At 37.2% G+C, this 21,854-nt stretch overlaps 1 protein-coding gene and 3 long non-coding RNA genes across 4 annotated transcripts; 3 read left to right on the top strand and 1 right to left on the bottom strand.

Annotated features, from left to right (window-relative positions):
• The first annotated feature begins 4,487 nt into the window (after nucleotides 1-4,487).
• LOC124626467 (uncharacterized) lies at nucleotides 4,488-13,328 on the top strand. The gene is made up of 3 exons (XR_006981327.2): nucleotides 4,488-4,681; nucleotides 10,659-10,879; nucleotides 11,499-13,328. It is a non-coding gene; the product is annotated as an uncharacterized LOC124626467 (long non-coding RNA).
• A 196-nt stretch (nucleotides 13,329-13,524) lies between these two features.
• On the top strand, nucleotides 13,525-14,423 carry LOC108260311 (uncharacterized). The gene is made up of 2 exons (XR_001811124.3): nucleotides 13,525-13,741; nucleotides 13,843-14,423. It is a non-coding gene; the product is annotated as an uncharacterized LOC108260311 (long non-coding RNA).
• Nucleotides 14,424-18,425: 4,002 nt separating this feature from the next.
• LOC124626466 (uncharacterized) lies at nucleotides 18,426-20,991 on the bottom strand. Its single transcript, XR_006981326.2, has 3 exons — nucleotides 20,630-20,991; nucleotides 20,383-20,517; nucleotides 18,426-19,033 (listed from the first exon to the last, which is right to left on the bottom strand). It is a non-coding gene; the product is annotated as an uncharacterized LOC124626466 (long non-coding RNA).
• A 104-nt stretch (nucleotides 20,992-21,095) lies between these two features.
• Nucleotides 21,096-21,785, top strand: LOC100304587 (interferon induced protein 2; the record flags this gene model as incomplete). Its single annotated transcript, NM_001200167.1, is given in 2 exon segments — nucleotides 21,096-21,255; nucleotides 21,357-21,785. Coding segments are annotated over 2 exon segments (279 nt in total). The 3' UTR covers nucleotides 21,510-21,785.
• Nucleotides 21,786-21,854: the final 69 nt, after the last annotated feature.

The following is a 21,854-nucleotide window of genomic DNA, read 5'->3' as shown; positions in this document are numbered from 1 at the left end:
CATCCTCCAACCTGACGTTTTTCATGTCAGAATGCTAAAAGCTATACCTTGAAATGATAATGTATTAGAATGAGTGCATTAATATAAAGCTGTCATTTGTCTTGCAGCCATAACTATTGGAGCTGCAGAATCCGAATCAAGAATTCAACAGTTCTGTGGTATAGTGGTATGTTAAAGACCAGACGTCTTGCTCTACTACTCTTATGGTAGTACTAAAAAACTGTAATAAATCACATAAAGGGCTCAGAGGTTATAACCCTGTTCTGCTCTCAGTCACACTCCACTCAACCTTGAAGCCCACAATAAAGGAATTAATAGGGTCATAACCCATGGGATAATCCTTTTCATTAAATTTTAACATTTGCCCCAGAACATGTGTGATGAGACCTCCTCAAGCATCACCGCCTATTTTATTATTTATTTTTTTTACATCTGCCTCAGAACATGTGTGATGAGACCTCATGATGTACCCCCCCACCAAAATTTAACATCTGCCCCAGAACATGTGATGAGACCTCCTCAAGCAACCCCCCACCCCCAAAAAATTTAACATCCACCCCCGAACGTGTGTGATGAGGCCTCCTCAAGCACCCCCCGCCCCCAATTTTTTTTTTTTACATTTGCCCTAGAACATGTGTGATGAAACCTCCTCAAGCATCCCCTCCCCCCAAAAATTTAACATTTGCCCTAGAACATGTGTGATGAGGCCTCCTCAAGCACCCCCCCTCACCCCTCCCAAATTTGGTATTATCCACTTCGCTCTGTGACTTCTGCCACACGATTGAAATGTGAGCTAATACTAGCAAGTCTAATAAGATGACGGGGAGGGGTAGAAAAAGAACCTGTCTAATTTTATTTCTGCTCACAGGCATAATATGTCACACTCGATCAGATTCAATTCAGAGCCACGATCTGAACCAGCTCTCTAGGAGGAAGATGCCCTTTAACGCTGACTACGGATGAGCCTTCTCTTCTCATGTACAAATCTCCTGCCACAATACCAACTTGTCTCATGTTTTAAAAGAATTCATACATTCATACATTCTTTGGCTGTGTGCAGTTGAATTCTCGATTCCGATTGATCAGAATTAGATTACTAGATTTTACTAGATTAGTTAAAAAAAATAATAATAACAGTAGCTGTGACAATAGATCTTAACGAGCACATTCTAATATGTCAGAAGTAAAATGCATTTATACTGAATATTGTGCAAAATTCTCAGACATTTTTACACGTGAATAAAATCTGTATAAATAGATGTAAAAATGTGGCGGTCAGACGTAAAGCTGGGTCTTTGTAGTCACGCATATTTTGCGCATATAGAAATGAATCCAAACATATTCTGGTCATTTTGAGGCCCAAAAAAAAAAAAAAAACAAGCAATAATGACCTACAGTTGTAAAGTCTGGCAACTGTAATTTAATCACGCCCTTAGAACTGAAATAGAACTACATAAGACTTGTTTCAATCACAATGATATCCAAGCCATGAACTCTATACAATAACACATATACTGAATGTAACTCATGCAAGAGTTAGGGCTCCCTCCAAATCCTAAACCTTGGTTGAAGGCAATCAGTAAAAAGGTAGTGCTATAGCTAACGCTATTGGATATTGTAGAAATCAGTAATTCGACACACTCCCTCTCTGATTTCATGAATCAAATCTTTCCTCTGCAGGCATTTCAGTGGCACTTTAACACCTGACCTGGGATTAGCACTTTATATCCCTTGTTCATAAACATGGATTTTATAAGAAATTGCGAAATAGGTGTGAATTAAATTGAGATTGCTACGTTAACTCAAATAAGCAACAAAGCAAGTGTGACTGTTGGATTTACTAAATCTGTTTCAACTTTGTTCTACAGCAGTAAAAAAAAATAATAATAATACTGAAATCTTTATTTCATCAGCATATAATTCTGCCACCTGGAATGCAATAAAGGATTTATCTTTTTTTTTCTCTATTCATGTCGTCTATTGAATTGAAAAGTTGTATATTTAGTCGCTCTACGCCTGCTTGGAATTCATGTCTGATTGCACAGTGTGATGCGTCTTGCTTTAAATGCTCTGGGCTTTTCTCATTGACATCTACATGTTTTTATGATGTTTCAAATATTACAGAAAAGTTTCAAATAGACTCGAAAATAAAACAAAGATGATTTAAAGCTTTAAACGAAATATGTACTGGCTTAAATATTCTTCTGCCAAACTTGTAGAGGTACTCTAAAATGTTTGTTAATGATATTTTAAAAGCTTCGTTTAGTTGTTATCAAAGATTTATCGGACAGGAAGAGTGAAGTCACACATACTGAGTCATCACGTTCCTTAAATATCTAATGTTAAATGCTGTCAGTTTTTAAAAGGAAATTGATTGTGTGTGTGTGTGTGTGTGTGTGTGTGTGTGTGTGTGTGTGTGTGTGTGTGTGTGTGTGTGTGTGGTTGTCTGAGAGTGAGAAGCATGTATTTATTTATTTTTCACACCAAATTATTGAGGCCCCCTGGGCGCCCCCTGGCGGCCCCCTCTTTGAAAACCACTGATCTAACTGATCAAAATTAAGCTGAGAGTGAACGTGTCAGTGTGTGAATGTTCCGCTAATTGCAGTCCATGGCGGCCATGTTTGAAGGCCGCAATGTAGGATGGGAAATGGTGTTCGTGGCATGACCTACCCTCATGTTACTGCGCATGTGAAACCATAAAGCACTCTATTCTGAAGACTCTGCTTTGTTGGCAGCCTTAACAGTTACTTAAAATTACAGCTTTAGATTAGAGCTGACACTGGAGACTCCTTCCAAAAATGTCAAATAAAATCGCCTTACCGAAAACTTCACCATAGCAACAATAATATATGTTTTTAAACTGTTAGTTTGACGTGTCCGCCATACACGTCCCTGTGTATGACGTATTAGAATGAGCATGTTAATATAAATATGGTGTGATTAATCAACACTTCCTGACCAATCAGAAAATAGAATTCAGAAGATCTGTGGTATAAAATGAATGATTCTTTTTTTTTCTTTCTAACTTTTGTCTTTAATTTATTTATTCATTTTCATATGGTTCATTTACATGTGATTAATTTACATGTGATTCATTTTCATGAGATTCATATTCATGAGATTCATATTCAAGTGATACATTTTCATGTGATTCATATACGTATGATTCATTTACATGTGATTCATTTTCATGAGATTCATTTTCATGTGATTCATATTCAAGTGATACATTTTCATGTGATTCATTTACGTATGATTCATTTACATGTGATTGATTTACTAATTTGCTTTTCTTTAAATCCAGTTTTAGACTGTGATGTTACAAAGGTCTTTCCAGATTATTATTACATTGAATGATTCTTTTGACTAGAATAAGTTACAATACGAGTTGTTAGAGTGAGAAATGTATGTCTGGACCCACTGACGGTTCCTCACAGGTCCTCAATTATTTTAAAATATTCTGTTTTCAAGATCCCAAAATATTTAATTAATGTTTTTTTTTTCTTCTGATATTAAAATAGTCTTTCTTGCTGCTCTTGTGTATAGGCTATATACAGGTATGTGTTATTAAAAAGAATTTATCGGAATCCTGCACGAGAACCAAGAAGAACTTGTATGAGATCTGTAGCAGCAGAAGAGGGCACTGTTACCTCTCACATCATGCTGTAGTTCACCTCCACATCTACAACTGGAGCTTTGAGGCAGCACAAAACTCACTCTTGTACTTTATGAAAATAAATAATAATAAGAGTTTGTCGAATTCTTGACTCTGCACAACAAATCACAAGTTCATATTAATGGTCTTGTTCTAATACGTTATTGCTTCTATAGTAACAACTCATTCACAGGGACTTGTATGGTAGATGCTTTACAGAATCTAAGGCTAATAATAAGTGGTTCATAAAATGTCTAATTTTAACAAAGAAAAATGCAGAATCATTGATATTATGAGCTCTTCCATAAATAGACCTTTATCTCCAGTGCCACACATTGAGGAAAGAAGACTTTGTGCTTTTTCTTATTAACATGACAAACTGGATTTTTTTAACTCAATAACTTTAAGAGAGAGAGAGAGAGAGAGAGAGAGAGAGAGAGAGAGAGAGAGAGAGAGAGAGAGAGAGAGAGAGAGAGAGAGAGAGAGAAAAGATAGGGCTGATGAGGGAACGACTGTTATGGCCATTATAATTTGTCTCTTGGACATTGCATGCATTAAATGTAGCTATAAATAGATTACAAAAATGACGAATTGTTCTTTTTTAATGATTGAAAATGTGTAATAACTGGCAAATAGATAAATGCATTCTGCTAAGAGTACCTCAGCTTTGTGTTGGATACACCACCGCATCATTGATTATCATTGACGGCATGGTTCGTCATGTTCTATTCCTCACTTAATCAACCCTGACAGACTTGGTCTTTACTGCTTTTGATTGTGTTAAAGGAGTGATTTAGCAGTCAACGTATCTGGATGTGTCGTAATCCCATGTCAGTCATGAACGCATCTGTATATGTTGGCAGGTGATTGGGGTGTGATTTTCTATACAAAACTGGAACTATCACTGGAAAGCTGCTTGCTCTCTGGCGAGTGCAGGAACCTGAATAACAACCATCTGAACGAGACACTAAACGGACCTTTGGTTTCCTTTTCCCTGAGCTATCTACCTAGTCTTGAGCATGTATGGTAAGAAATGTGGTATGCATATTAGATAGGGCTTCCTGTAAAATGTGTGACATACTGCAATATGTCACGCTGCCTGGGCTCAATTCATGTTTGCTATCAGGAAGTTGAATAATAAATTAATATCTGAATTAATGTAGTTAACAGCATGAACTGGTTGAATTAGAAACCCGTTCAAAAGTATTTTCCAGGTTAAATGGTCTTAACCCATACGCATGTAAATCTTTCATAAGTGTGTTTATTTCTGGCATGTACTGTAGTCTACAATTAAATCAAGTCATCTTGTATAAAGAGTTGATCCAAGGGTCATATTTATGCAATGGTGCAGACATTTTCCAGCTGTGGAGAGAGAGAAAAAAAAGAGAAAACTGAGCATAAGCTTCATAAATTCTGTCAAACGCTGAACACTGTGCTATGCCATTATGGTGTAAGGAAAGTAATGAGCTCTTAAAATTTCTTTTCCTAGGGCAACAACTAATTTTGCATTAGAAATGATTTCTCAGTTTCTTTTTGAAATGTCAGCGTGGGTCAAACACAGACATGTGGGAAGGCATGAAAATTTCAAACCATCTGAAATCCATAGCTACAGTTAGTGAACCGAATAAAAGATGTGAGGACAAAGGGCAACTTTTGTTACTGTACTAAATTCTCAGGTCGAAAAGTTGAGCCTTTTGTGTTGGGATGGTGTTTGGTGCTGCCTCAGGCTCCAATTTTAGAAGTAGAGTTGAGATGCAGCATAATCTGCGAGGCAACAATGCCCTCTCCTGCTGTTACAGACCAAAGTGCAGAGTCACAGGTTGGTCTACATTTTCCTTACCTAAAATATATCACCCTTAACCTTTAAGATTTTGGGTGGTTCGAGGGATTCCTTTGTACTTTTAAGACTTGGTACATTATTAAAGATTAAAGTGGCCATGCCAAATGTAAAGCATGTAGACAGAACAGAGTCAGTTCAAGTTGAAGGATAGATATTCGAAGTCCCATGTGGAGGTAATTGTGCGGATAGATGACCAAAATAGAATTTTCATTTTAAATCAGAAGCGTTATGTTTGGAGAAAGGAAAACACTGCATTCCAGCATAAGAACCTTATCCCATCTGGGAAACATGGTGGTGGTAGGATCATGGTTTGGACCTGTTTAGTTGCATCTGGGCCAGGACGACTTGACATCATTGATGGAACAATGAATTCTGAATTATACCAATGAATTCTAAATTAAAATATCAGGACACCAGTCAGTGAACTGAATCTGAAGAGAAAGTGGGTCATGCAGCAAGACAACGACCCTTAGCACACAAGTCGTTCTACCAAAGAATGATTAAAGAAGAACAAAGGTAATGCTTTAGAATGGCCAAGTCAACGTCCTGACCTTAATCCAATAGAAATGTTGTGGAAGAACCTGAAGCAAACAGTTCATGTGAGGAAACCCACCATCATCCCAGAGTTGAAGCTGTTCTGTACTGAGGAATGGGATAAAACTCCTCCAAGCCGAAGTGCAGGACTGATAAACGGTTACTGGAAATGTTACTGGAAATTTAGCAATTATTCCAGCACAAGTGTGTTACACCACATACAGAAAGCAAAGTTTCACATACTTTTGTGACTCACAGATGTAATATTCAGATATAATAATGTAATCATTTTCCTCAATATATAAAGGACCAAATATAATATTTTTGTCTCATTTGTTTAATTGTGTTCTCTTTATCTACTTTATCTCATTTTTTTATCTCTTTATCTCTCTTTATTTTTACTTTATCTGTTTAATTGTGTTCTCTTTATCTACTTTTAGGACATAATTTATGCAAAAATATATAAAATTCTAAAACGGTTCGCAAACTTTCAAGCACCACTGTAAGGGCGCAATTAGTTTTTCCCATGGGTGATATTTGTTGGATACTTGTTTACCGATGAGACGTTTGTCATTTTGCCTTTGTTGTGGTCTCAAGGCCATAAATATATGCACCTGTATATATATTTTTCACACTCGAACAAAAGCAGTTTGTTTCATAGTATACTGCCCTTTTGCAGAGTGTCACAGTAGCATTAGGCTCAGTAACTTATATACCTGCACCAAGTATAACTGGCCAATTCTACCGATTGAGGTAAAGCTTGTTTTTTTGTGCCTTGTATCTGTGGTGTAAAATGTAGCGGTGTCTTGTCTTGGTGTTCACTGTTAAAATGAGATCAAAGAACGTGTATGGGAACTGATACACTCAATGCACTACTGATTTCTGCTCAAGAGTGGAAAGAAGGCTGCCTGTACACAATTGTACACCACACACACACACACACACACACACACACACAGAGTGTATGTGTATAATGCAGCTTCCTCTTAAACATGTGGCTTGTGGAATATTCCGGACAGTTCAGGAACGAGGTTAAGTGAATCCATAAACTGTAATGGATAAGTCATGGAAAGGGATGTTTCAAGCATGAGATTTAAAATAGGCACATAGGTTGTTACCAAAGAACACTTATCTATGTTTAAAAAGTCTTTCATGTTTAATTTAGATTTAAGTCAGTACATATATAACTGTAAGTGCTGTGGTCACAAGGCCGTCTATTTTTTTTTTCCTCCACTCGAACAAAACAAGTTTGTTTCAGAATATACTGCCATTTTGCAGTGTTGCAGTAACATTAGGCTCAGTATCTTGTTTATCTGCACCAAGCATGACCGGCCAACTCTACCCAGTGAGTTAAAGCTTGTTTCTTGTGCCTCTACTTGCAGCAGAACCTTACGAGCATTAACCATGATGCGTCTGGACTCCACTGTAAATTTGTAGAATTTAGTCGCAGTGCAGGTTGAATTTTTTTTTTTATTATCATCAAGTCTCCAGAGAAAATGATGGTACTGTTGAGCTTTCCTTAAAAGATCCAGTTGTCAAATGTAATCTTCTGTATATATGGACTCCAAAGAATTTAAAACTACTCCCTCTCTCCACTGTGGTGCCGTGTATGCATAGGGGTGTGTGCATATAGTGAGGTTTCCCAACTCTGTGTCGTTCCAGTGTTTAGAGTGAGCAGACTGGGGGTGTCATCTTACACTCTGGCATCTGGCGACAAAAAATAAATAAATAAATAAAAATCCAGAATCCAACTGCAGAGTATGTTGCTGAGATCCAGAGTCTTGAGATATTCACCCTAGCTTTCACTATATGATTGTATTAAATGCTCAGCTGAAACCTAGAAAGAGCATTCTTAAATAAGTCAAGTGCTTAAGTTCATCACTGTACCTCTGTCTGCCCTCAGGAAAGAGCGGAAACCAGATAGATAAACATCTGAACAAGACACTAATTGAACGCATGGTTTACTTTCCCACCGCTATCTGTATTTTGTTAAGCATGTGTGGTAAGAAGTGTGGCATGTATATCAGATAAGGTTTCCTGTGGAATGTGTGACATACCACAACATGTCTAGGGTGGTTATTATTATATTACTGGAATTATGCTGACGTGTTCATTTCTGTTAATATTGGTTGGCTTCTATTCATTTTTGCTATCAGGAAATCGAATAATAAAATATTTATTGTGAAAATGTAGGCTCCGTGGATGAACTGAGCAGTATACCATATACGATTGACATACCAGACCATGATGCATCCGTACTCTGTAAATCTCTAGAAGTTGGTTGTGGAGACAGGTTGACTCTTTTTTTACTCTACTTAGAAAATACAATACAGGTGCTGTTACAGTAAATAGGTGCATAGGAATGTATGGTCATAGGGGAGTGTACCCTTATCCCTCTCCCTCGGGAGAGTCTTGAGGTTTCACACCAGCTTTGAGCAGATGATTGGATTAAATACTGAGCAGAAGCTCAGAAACAGCATTCGGACATACAGTGCTGTGAAAAAGTATATGCTCCCATTTTGATGTATACTGTATCTCATACTAAATTGTTTCAGAAATGAAAAGGAAATCTAAGATAAAACTAAGACAACCTTGAGTAAACACAAAATACAGTTTTTAAATGATAATGTTATTTACTGAAGCAAAATAAAGTTATCCAACACCAACTGGGCCTGTGTGAAAATGTATTTGCCCCCGTAGTTACGAATTCCCCAAATCTATGAAACTAATGAAATATAATGGCCATTCAAGGCCATAAATATATGCAGCTGTATATATATTTTTCACACTCGAACAAAAGAAGTTTGTTTCACAACAAAAAGAGTGTCACAGTAGCATTAGGCTCAGTAACTTATTTACCTGTACCAAGTATAACTGGCCAAATCTACCGATTGAGTTAAAGCTTATTTCTTTGTGCCTCGTATGTGTGGTGTAAAGGTTGCGGTGTCTTGGGTGTTCACTGTTAAAATGAGTTCAAAGTACAAGTAAGGGAACTGATACACTCAACCAACTCACACATACACACAGAGAGTGTATAATGCAGCTTCCTCTTAAACATGTGACTTGTGGTATATTCCAAACAGTTCAGGAACGAGGTTGAGTGAATCCATAACCTGTAATGGATAAGTCATGGAAAGGGATGTTTTAACCATGAGATTTAAAATAGGCACATAGGTTGTTACCAAAGAACACTTATCTATGTTTAAAAAGTCTTTCATGTTTACTTTACAGTACATATATAATTGTAAGTGTAATATCAGTGGGACACAAATGGCATCTCATATTAACCAAAGGAGTTGAAAGAACGGACAACTTAGGAACAAAGACCACAGACAGAGAAAGCGTAATGTGTTGTGAAAATTCTAAACCACAAACTCAAATGATTTATATGTGGAAACCGTCTTCATCGTGTCGAGTATGAACCCAAACATTATTGCACAATATTTTACAATGTGAAGAACAGAATTATGCCCTGTCCTCATCTCAAAACAACATCGCTTGGGTCAATACTGTACAATAATGAAATATTCATTATAAATTCTTTCATATAAAACAGATCAATTATATTGAGTGTTAACAGCTTTATTTTACATATCTGTCATGATGCAGTTTCTTTATGAGATCAGAATCCGGCTGTATTGAAAAATTACACAGGAACCACCAATCAGCCATATGGACAATGGAAAAAACGCAGTCTTTGTTAAGCATCTGGGCATTCGTGGAGAAAAGGGGACAATCCGAGACAAAGTGTTTAAAGGAAAGAAATATTGGGACACTAATAGACAGTGATGCATTGCACAGATCCCATTTCTACACATCATTTCCACATCATTTATATTCAGCTCCTCATATGGCTGATTTTGCATATGTTCTGTACCTGCTCAGTGCCTCCAGGATTTTACGATCGCAAAATCAAGGAAACTCTGCAATATTCAAAGGTTGGAGTTTTTTTCAAAATCACTGCAGATGTTCTGCAGATTTGGGCCAAGACATGTTGTGTGACATCATCAAAACGCGCTTTCAGCCAAAGCCCCCTTCAATTCATATGTGTCAAACATGAATACGGTTAAAAGGTCTCATTTAGCAACAAACATCACTGCGAAAGAATGTGCAAAACAGTTTCCGGCAATTGCAGTTTCATCAATTCAAATATTTTTGCACAAAACACTCTACAAGTTGCGTCGCAAATATTGAAAAAAGCCGCGGCAATTTCAAGCATTTTTGGCTGCAACAATTACGAAAAAACTCATGTAGCTACATTGCACTAGACCATGCTAAGGATTTAGGTATTAAGTATTAGACCATGCTTTGTATATAGGTTCCCTTAAATGAAATTACTTAACACATTAGGTAACAGAGTGATTAGCCTTGGCATGGGAACATGACACTTTCAGATAAGAGCCATAAAACAATCCAGTATTTTTGGTGGCATGGGCAAACATAGAGAGATTTCTTTTATTTCATTTGTATTGGGTAAATGTGATTGGGCGTAATTGGGAGTAACTTGTATTGCAAATGCATAAGTCAATTAAATGTCACTTGTTTATTAGACCAATGGGACTTTTACTTTCAATATTTGTCAGATCATCCTTTCATCCATCCATATTTTGTACCGTTTATCCTACACAGGGTTGAGGGGAGTCTGGAACCTATGCCAGGGAATTTGTGACACCCTGGGTGACACCCTGGATGGAGTACCAACCCATCACATAGCACATGCACAGACACTATGGACAATTTGGAAACACCAATCAGACTACGACACGTGTCTTTGGAATGGGGGAGGAACGAAGTACACAGAGGAAATCCCCTGAAGCACCGGGAGACCATGCAAACTCACTTCACACAGGGTAGGTTGCGAACCAACCCCGGAGCCACGAGGCAAACATGCTAACCACTAAGCTACCATGCCCCCTTTGTTAGATCATATATGTTTTGAGTAATAATATATTACAGTTACAATTGCTAATATCCATTTGTCCAATCTGTAGTCACATTTTCAAAACTCTAAACACAATTAGCACAACATCTGTCTGTTGTGACCATACCATTAACACAATTCATGTTGTTTTCACACAAAACGCAGTCAATTAACACGCATCTAAAATGCTTACATTTTCTTTATATATAAGCTTACCCAATACCAAAATCATGGATCTTTATAGTCTTTTATTTTTACATTTTTTTTTTTTACAAATGCTTAAACACAGCATGCCATAAATGAAAACTTAATGTTCCAAACCATGAATACAGTATAAAGCCTCTACTTCTGCAACAATATCAGCTCAAAAGTATTGAAAAAAAAAAGATTTAAAAAAATTCAACAGTTGATAAGAATTTTTTTTTTTTCATTACTAATCATTGAGAAATAGCCGATTCCAAGTCTTTTTTTCACTGTTCTCTATTGCTACCCTACAAGTAAACATACCCACATAGTGAAAAGCATGTACTGTGTTTAATTTCTTTCAGAGAATTATGGAGTTGGAGGATAATCAGACACCGCAAGAATTCATTTATGCAGACGAGGCAGGGTTTAACCTGGGAAAAACATGTAGATGAAGACAAAACATAATTGGGAAAATGGCCACCGTTGATGTGCCGGGTCAGAGAAGAGCAAATAGCATGATGTGTGTTGCAATCTCAAGTGCTGGTTTGGATATACCAGGGCTTTTTATAATATTTAATCAAAAATCTGGTACATGAATAACTTTAGCATACACAAACCATAATGCTTTACCAATTTGACAACAGACTACATCTGAGAGATGAGCAACGGCAGCCCTAATCTATTTAGTGCCCTAGGAAAAATTTTCCATTGGTGCCAATTGGTAGAAATTACTGGGAATGCATAAAATTTAGTACATGTTAAATAGCCCTTTTTAGAACCCTTTCTTGATTTAGATATTTTTCTGTGTCCTTCACATATTCTTGCACACATTTTATTTGCACTTACATTGTGAAGCATTTTGTTGCAGGAGGATTGTTAGACTCATCAACAGTGGTAGGTAGTTTCCGGTAAAACCACCACATTCAATGTCACAATGGCAACAGTTGAGTAAAGGCATGTATCCTGCAAAGAAATTTCCTTTCATCTCAGGCAACCTTTTTTTTTTTTTTTTTTGGTACTTTTGTTATTGCAGTGAACACTACCTTGTATCATCTACAAAAATATATACTCACTCACACACACACACACACACACACACACACACACACACACACACACACACACACACACACACACACACACACGGTTTTTACTAAAACAGTATTAGTGTTTAGGATCTGCCATTCTGTGACCGTCATAACACTCAATTTCAGATCATTCAGATTATATCAGGGTTTTTTGTTTTTTTTTAAATATAGATAATCTGTTCAGTTATAGCTGAAAGTGGGACACTGAATGCAAGGGTTTAAAAAAAAACATACCTTTACTGTTATGAAACATTAACGTTGAGCAGGGTCTTTGCTATCATCCCTCTTCTGATTAACAAGCACAGCTCTTTTATTCACACCCCATAACACTTTCAGATCTTTCTTTTGTTCCATTGCGCAATACTCGGATTGCGCAATGTATGAAATGAATTGAAAAAAATGAATGATCAAAAAAGTAATCCATCTCTTTCTTGTTTATTTCACATATTGTATTTCACATTTTGCTGATTTTACTGCTATGGATATTGGACATTATAAACAGCACCAATTGAGAGCAAAAACAAAGAAATTAACTAACCAACAAACTTTTAAAATATATATATATATTTTTTTTTTTTAAATGACAAGACAAAACTAAAAAATAAGAAAATAAAAGCAAAATAATGCAACCATAAAGCAACAACTACACAAGAAAAAATAAAACAAATAATACACAAATAAAACCAGATAAAAAACAAACAAACAGGAAAATACAAAATAAAATAAACAAAACAAATAAAACAAGATGACTAAACAAAATAAACAAAACAACCAAAACAAAATGAAACAACACATTTGTGAACTAAGCTTTTCTCCCATTATACACTATAATCCATTCTTGGGGTTTTCAGACTCTCAGTCTCTTCAGAAAGTCTGAAAAACTCACTTTATAACAACATACTCTAGCACAGACAAATAATTGTCTTGTTGACAATTATTTAGTATATTTTATTTTGTATTTTCTATTCCGTTCTTTGTTTTTTAATGTTCTATTTATGCTTATTCATTTCCATTTTACACATACTTGTTTAAATATGCATATTGTGTGCCTTATACTGTTGCATGTTAGCAGTTTACCCCAGACTTTCCACAAGCATCTCAGTGTACATAATATAAGCAAACTTGACATTAATGCTTATTGTTCATCCAGAAATCATACAGTTTCACCTAATGCATTAAATATCCCGTGTTTGTGTGTGTCATTTTAGTCATCTCTCTAATGTTTCTCAAACGTGTGAAAAAAATCATTGATTTCAAGGAGGCTGTTTTTTTTCCCCTGACTCTTCCCTCATTAGGCCACATCCCACTGTGAATATCTATATATGCTGCTAACACCCAGCCCATATTCTTCCTGAAGCCTTACTCATGCACCCAGTGCACAAGAGTAGAAGATGGAACGAAATATGGCTGGGACTACTGGTGTATCCAATGCACCCACATACCTGGGTTGGTCCATTTGTAACACAATATGCTGCTGCTTTCCTATTGGAATCATTGCAATTGTGTTCTCCATCCGGGTAAGTCATTAAACATCATTTCTTCATTACCTGTTTTATTTATCGCTTTAAATAAGAAGGAACAAAGAAGGAACTAAACATAATAACTTTTTACATCATAGACTGACACGGCCAACAACACTGGTGATTCTGCAAGAGCTCATGCGCATTCTAGAATGGCCAAGAACATGAATATCGCTGCGCTGGTCTTTGGAATCTTTTTGCTCATCATTTGCATTGTCTATTATGCGATCATCTTTTCAAAAATTTATGCCAGCTCGCATTAAGCTGGAGTGTTATTGTTACATATGTCTCATAGTAATTGAATACACTTTCCACTTGGCTCAAATTCTACTGGTGTTTTTTGTTTATTTGTTTGTTTTTGTTTGTTCATTTTTGATGAGAACCCCTTGTATTAAGTGTAATCCTGGAATCATTTCATGACCAAAGACTCATTGGGGAAACTATGGAAAATCTGTAGACTGACATGGTATTAACCACTGTTACTATATTGTTTATACATATTTTTTTATACATATTTTTTTTATTCTTTTTATATTAATGCATACATTTTTTTATATGAATACAGGAGACCTTCCTGTACAGATCCAAATAAAATCAGAATTTACTTCTTTCTTTTTTTAACAAAAAAATGGCGCAAATGGACTTTGTAATCACTTTCATATCAGTACATGTTTTTTTTTTTAAAAATAAAGCAAAAAGGTCATCAAAACTATGTATCAGTGTTTGTTTCTTTCTTTCTCTCTCTCTCTCTCAGATATAGTAGCTGGCTACAAAATGCATTGGTAAACTGTGATATCCACCAAACAGAGTGTTACTAAGTACTGACTTGGTATGGTCTCAAATGTTTGTCGCAAAGAAAAAAAAATTCTATTCTTCACATGTGAAAAGTACATTAGCATTTGCAGAAAATTATATATATATTTTAAATAGTTTGCTGCAGAGGTTGTATTTACTTCCTTTCACTTCAAAAATCATCAAAACATGTCATTTGGTGTGGGTTTCCCAAACCGTTCAAATAGATCAAATACATGCAAAGCAACATTCTAAAGTGATTCATACACTGTAAAACCAGATTTAACTCAAAACATCTGAGGAAACTAATTACCTCAATATTTTTAAGTTGATAAAGCAATTTCTTTAAGCCAAACACAGTTAAATATAACAAAAAATTAACTCAAACTTTGTCATTTAAAATAAAATGTCTTATATTTAAGTGTGTTTGGCTTAAATAAATTGATTTATCAACTTAAAAATTTTGAGGTAAATAGTTTCCTCAAATTTTTTTAGTTAAATGAACTTATCCGGTTTTACAGTGTGTAACTAAGTGAATTAATTGATTATGACTTGCTGTCATAATGGTATTAAGCAGGAGGACATAAGATGATTAAATAATAATATAATAATAATAATAATAATAATAATAATATGAAGAAGAAGAAGAAGAAGAAGAACATTAACATTAGCATTTGTTCATGTTCCACTAGCTTCCTGTAATCGCCCGCATCAAATTCAAGGTCTTGATGCTCATGTAAAAGATCTTATCTGGAACAGCACCCCCCTACATCAACCCTCTCCTTAAGTTTTGTGTTCCCTCCCACAGCCTGCGATCAGTTAACGACTTTCAATCTGATTGTCCTTCAGTGGTCGAATGAGCTTCCAACCTCAATCCGGACAGCAGAATCCATCACTATCTTCAAAAAACTGATAAAAACTCACCTCTTCCAGGAACACTTAAAGCTACAGTACTGAACTTTTGCCTCTCTATCGCCATGTCTGTTTAAAACATAAAACTGCAAATTACTTGTGGAGTTTGATTGTTTGGGTTTTTTTTACGTAGGTTGTACGTCGCCACTGCTCTAATGGGAGCTGTCGCTTGCCCTTTTGGACCTCAGTTCAAAGTTTCTTGGTTTTCACAGCAGCTGATGACCCAAATGAGAACGATGATTGAGTTTAGATCTATCCAGATTAAAAGCAGCCATCTAGATAACAAGTTTAAATTCTAAGCAACTGACAAAGACTGCACCATCCACAGCCCCTACACGCGATAGAGTAGATGGCACTTCTTCTTTCTGTTTACGAACGTGACGTAACCACGCAAAAGGGTGGTGACGCCAAAGACCGCACAAATGACGTCAAACCGATGTTACCCATGAAATCCGACCCGACAGCTCAGATTATAAACCCGTTAGCTGTAATCTTACCGTTGCGAATCAGGGTAAGGTAAGGAGACACTGATTTTTTTTCATGTACTTGCTCAATAATTAATTTTTGTTCATTTTTAACCAAAAAAAGTTCAATACTGCAGCTTTAAAGAACCCCTAACTAGCTCTCTATACTCTTTGCTCCTCTAGCACTCAATTACAAATCCTTTAAAGTAGCACTGTGGGTTTGATTGGAACCATGTGGGCTTGATTTTTTTTGTTGAGATTTTGACATCTTTTTAAAGACTTCATCAGCTTGCCAGGCATCAATCAGCTTCATTTTCAGATCCACAGTCAGCTGCTTAGAAGAGCCCATGGTTGCTGAGTATTAATAGCACAAGGTTTGAAGTGTCAGGGAATTTTTGATGCTCTCATGACAATTCCTGATGGCAAGTTTTGACCCGAGTAATGAGTTCTAATGAGTCAATTAAGACCTAACAAGTTAAATGAGTTCTGAGAATTCACAACAGGAAGGAGGTCCTGTTTTGCTGTGTTTTCAGTTCCTCAGATAGAAAGCAATGTGCATTAAAATTTGTAGAAAAGAGGTTGTATGTACTTCTTCAGTCACAAAATCTGCAATTTGTTCAAGGATATATGGATATGAGTTTTGTTGCTTTGTTGGAAGTAAATTATTTACAACTCTTTTAAAACTTGTCCAGCTAAATAAAAACATCAATCTGACCCTGGGCTCCTCTGACTAGACCTATAATATATTACATAGACTTTTACATTGTAGACACTGAGGTGTTGAAATAGGTTGAGATAGATTAGATAGTAGATCTCCAAGAGGAAGGTATGGTTTAACTATTGTGATCAGTCCTTAAGCAGCAGTTATTTTAAAAGAGCCACCTGTGTAGGCTAGTGGCTATGCATAAGAAATGCAAGTCTCAGTAATTACTGTGTATTTAATAGTGACCTCCTACTAACCTACTTACTGAGTAATTAGCTAGTCAATTTAGTAGTTTTTACGAGTTAGATTTGTTAATGTATAACTACTAATTTCTTCCCTCTTAGTTTCCTATGAGTTACAGAATTGTGTTTTTTTCAGCAACTGAATTAAGCATCATTCATTCAGCTGTCACAAATATTTTTATCTGTATTTAACATAATATAACTTAATTAAAAGATTATAGGGAGGAAAAGATCTGCTTTAATTAGCAAATTAACAGGAATTATGAGAATGTATCTGATTTTCTGTAGACCAGACAGAATTTTTAAAAACTGTTACCACCTAGACAGAAACTCAGGAATGGAAACTATACTTGGTATAGCTCAGGAAGGAAGGGAAACTAGATCACACACACACACACACACACACACACACACACCTATGCACACATACAACGGGGCAGTGGTGGCACAGTGGTTAAGGCTCTTAACACTCAATTGCTCAGTTGTATGAATAGTTGTATGGATAAGGGCGTCTGCCAAAATGCTGTAAATGTAAATGTAATGATCCAAACAGTAAAAACCCTGATGTATAGTGCTGGCTTATTAACACCTGTGTGAAGTTGGCCCCCCACCCAACGCAAAACGTCCACAAAATAGTCTGCTGGTTTGTGCTGTAAAAATTTTCCTTTATGCTGCTTCGGTTTTGCAGATATTAAAAGAATATTTATAGGTCATTCTGAGGTCACTCACCAACTATCAGAAATATATACTGGCTTAGAAAACATTGGGCATGATTTCCAGGCTCTTGTGCAGTGCCTGTGCCCTAATACAGGTGGTATTAAAAAAGTGGCACTGCACAAGAGCCAGAAAATTATTTTGTTTTGAATAACTGGTTTGCATGGATAGAACAACATAATTCTGTTCTACTAAATAAACATAGGCGTTAATTATGTATTTAACTTGTTTAATTCTCAACACAAACATAGGCATAGGCAAACTAAATGGTCACGTAGGGCACCACCAGCTTGGGGGCGCCGATGATCGCCCCAAGGCAAGTTTTATGATAAATCCAACTTTTTGTATGATCATGTTATACATTGACAGGTAAATTACCACAGCTTCCGTAAAAAATAATAATAATTTAAAAAAAACCTTTAGGCTACTAGCTGAGCTGAGAACGTTGAGCTGGAGAACTGACCATAATTTTGCTCAAGTTTTATTACCTGTACCATTTTACTACCTGTACCATTGAGGTGGGAATTGTGGTTCATATCAAGTAGGTCCATCAGCAAGGTTTTTACAAACAGATTATGAAAGTTTACTCAGTCATTTTGACTAGTTTTGAACTCTCGTTCATGAAATTATGGAAACGTTAAGAGAACATTAGGAGAACATTCTGAAAACCTAAAAATATCGTTCTATTTCCGTAAAGAAAACTCTCCTGGCTAACAAAAAACAAACCTTAAAAAGGTATGTTCTCGGAACCAAAAATTGTTAGCTGGGTAGAGATTTGGGGGGGGGGGGGGGGCGGGGGGGGGGGGGGGGTTACCAAGAGGAATCTCACCAAAAAATGGCCCTCTGTGTGTGTGTGTGTGTGTGTGTGTGTGTGTGTGTGTGTGTGTGTGTGTGTGTGTGTGGTTAATCAAGGAGAAAATGAGAACAGGTGTAAATGATTAAGACACATGAGGGAAACAACCAATAACAATACATGGAGAGAGTGCATGAACAAAACAAAAAAAACACACACGTACAAGTAAAAAAAAGTCCCATCAACCTGTAAGCACGCACTGTCGCCCTACGGGGAGCCTAAGCATGCTGAGTGCTCCGGCATTAGCTCTTTCAGAACCAAAAGCGTTGACTGTATCAACCTATAATGAATAAGTTATTATGTTTAGTTCCTTCTTTGTTCCTTTTTATTTGCAAGGGTCCAGGGTTCGAGTCCCGCCGTGGCCCTGTGTGTGTGTAGTTTGCATGTTCTCCCCCTGCTGGGGGGGGTTTCCTCTGGGTACTCCGGTTTCCTCCCCAGTCCAAAGACATGCATGGTAGGCTGATTGGCGTGTCCAAAGTGTCTGTAGTGTATGAATGGGTGTGTGAGTGTGTATGTGATTGTGCCCTGCGATGGACTGGCACCCTGTCCAGGGTGTACCCCGCCTAGTGCCCGATGCTCCCTGGGATAAACTCTAGGTTCCCCGTGATCCTGAAAAGGAGTAAGCAGTTGAAGATGGATGGATGGACACTCATTTCAAATCTGATGACTGCGACACACTCCACAAAAGTTGGGACAGTTGATGGTTTACCATTGTGTTACATCAGCTTTTCGTTTAATAACACTTATTAAGCATTTGGACACGGAGTGAAGACACCAGTTGGTTAAGTTTAGCAAGCGGAATTTTCCCTCATTCATCCATTATGCATTTCTTCAGCTGCGCTACTGTACGGGGTTTTCATTGTCTTATTTTGAGCTTCATAATGCGCCACACATTCTCAATTGGAGACAGAGACAGGTCAGGACTGCAGCAGGCCATGCTAGCACCCACACGCTTTGCCTATGCAGCCATGCACTTGTAATCCGGGCAGAATGTGGTTCGGTGTTGTGCTGCTCGGGATGGCAGCATATGTTGCTCCAAAATGTGTACATATCTTCCTGCATTAATGATGCCCTCACAGATGTGCGAGTTACCCCCATGCCATGGGCACTTACACCCCACCATACCATGACAGTCCTTTTCCTCTTTGGCCCGGAGAACAATTTTTTTGTCCAAAAACTATTTGACTTGTAGAACCACAAAGCACGATTCCACTGTGCTACTGTCCATCTCAGATGAGACCGAGCCCAGAGAAGTGGGCGGACAGTGTTAATGTATGGCTTCTGCTTTTCATAGTAAAGCCTTAACACGCATCTGTGGAATGGTGAATGGTGCTGACTGACAAAGATTTACTCAAGTATTCCCGAGCCCATGTCAGGATATCTGTTACAGACCCATCACGGTTTTGAAAACAGTGATGTCTGAGGGATCGGAGATCACGTGCATTCAGAAGTGGTTTTTAGCCTCACCCTATATGCACTGAAATTTGACCAGATTCCTTGAATCTTTTAATAATATTGTTTACTGTAGAAGGTGAAATTCACAAAATCCTACCGATTTGTCTTTGGGGAATGTTGTTCTCAAAGTGTTGGATTACTCACTGATGCACCTGTTGGCAGATTAGCGAGCCTTGACCCATTCTTGCTCTTGAAGGACCAGGCCTTTTTTGGAGGCTCCTAATATGATTAGATGATTACCTCACCTGCTTCACATCACCTTCTTATTTCAACTTGTTACATCACTATTAGTCCTAAATTGCCCCGTCCCAACTTTTTTGGAATGTGTTGCATGCATCAATTTTAAAATAAACGTTTATCTTCAAAGAACTGTGCAGTTGATTAGGTAAAACATCAAATACCTTGTCGTTATCCGTTTTTTGTTTAAATACAAGTCAAAGTACATTTACAAATCATAGGGAGATAGGGTCTGATTTTCTCGATGTTGTACAGAATGAACCTACAGAATTGTAGTTGTTAAAATGCGGTCTGTGAAGGTCAAGCTATCATCAAAAGTCACCCCAAGGTTCCTGGCTGTCCTGGTTTGAGATGTCAGACAGGCAAGCAGAGATTCGTGCAGAGACAGATGAATCATCAGCCTGGAAGGACAAATAGAGCAGGGTATCATCAGCATAGCAATGATATGAGAAGCCATGAGACTCAATCAGACATGTAGTATAAATAGAAAAGAGCAGTGGACCGAGAACTGACCCCTGAGGAACCTCAATTGTGAGCTGCTGAGTTTCAGAAGCTCCTCCCTTCCACAAAACCTTGAAAGATCTGCCTGTGAGATATGATTCCACCCGCTGCTGAGCTGTTCCGCTGGAGAGAGGACAGGAGGATCTGATGATTCACAATGTCAAAAGCAGCAGAGAGGTCGAGTAGGATCTCTGACTTTTTAAAAAATATTGCTCAGTCCATCTGAAGGAAATTCTTGTTTGTGCAATCTCAAAAGTAAGTGGTTAACTCTACAATTTGTCAGACTTGTCCTTGTTACCACTTGATGGACTGATTGCATTTTGGCATTATCCAAATATGGTCAAGGTATATTGTAAGGGTATCTGAAGGATATGAAATTGGATACCGTTTTGTTTCCTAGACCTTCCTCCCATCAGGCCACATCCTAGAGTGAATAACTAAAAGTGCTACTAACACCCACCCCACATTCCTTCTGCAGCCTTACTCACACAACCACTGCACAAGAGTGGAAGATGGAACGAAATATGGCTGGGACTACTGGTGTATCCAATGCACCCACATACCTGGTTTGGTCCATTTTTAACACATTATGCTGCTGCTTTCCTCTTGGAATCATTGCAATTGTGTTCTCCCGCCGGGTAAGTCATTAAACATCATTTCTTCACTATCAGTTTTACTTATGATTGCAAATAAAATTTAAAAAGTATGAATAAGAAACATCATAACTTTTTCATTACAGACTCATACGGCTAACACTATTGGTGATTCTACAAGAGCTAAGGCGCATTCCAGTACGGCCAGGAAACTGAATATTGCCGCACTGGTCATTGGAATGGTTTTTTTCATCATTTCCATCGTACTGTGTGTGACAGTGCTTGCAAAACAGACATAAGGCAATGGGGCCAAATCGCACCGTGTTATGGTGACATCAGTCTCACAGATATTGAAAACACTGTCCACTTGGCTCAAACCCTACCTTTGTATTTTCTTTTTCTTCTTCTTTTTTTCATTTAATTTTCGATGAAACACTGTTGTATTAAGTGTAATCTTGTAATCATTTCATGGCCAAAGAATCATTATTGCAACTTTGGAAAGTCTGTAAACTCATATCGTGTTAAACACTGTTACTATATAGAAAATATTTTATGAATAAAAACAGTAAACGTTATGTATCAGCGTTTTTACTCTTTGGATCTTTGTACGTGTGTGTACGCTTGCACATCTGTGTGTGTGAGTG

Source organism: Ictalurus punctatus, chromosome 28 (assembly GCF_001660625.3).
Source record: "Ictalurus punctatus breed USDA103 chromosome 28, Coco_2.0, whole genome shotgun sequence".
Taxonomy (NCBI): Eukaryota; Metazoa; Chordata; class Actinopteri; order Siluriformes; family Ictaluridae; genus Ictalurus; species Ictalurus punctatus.
This window is presented reverse-complemented; position numbering and strand designations above follow the sequence as displayed.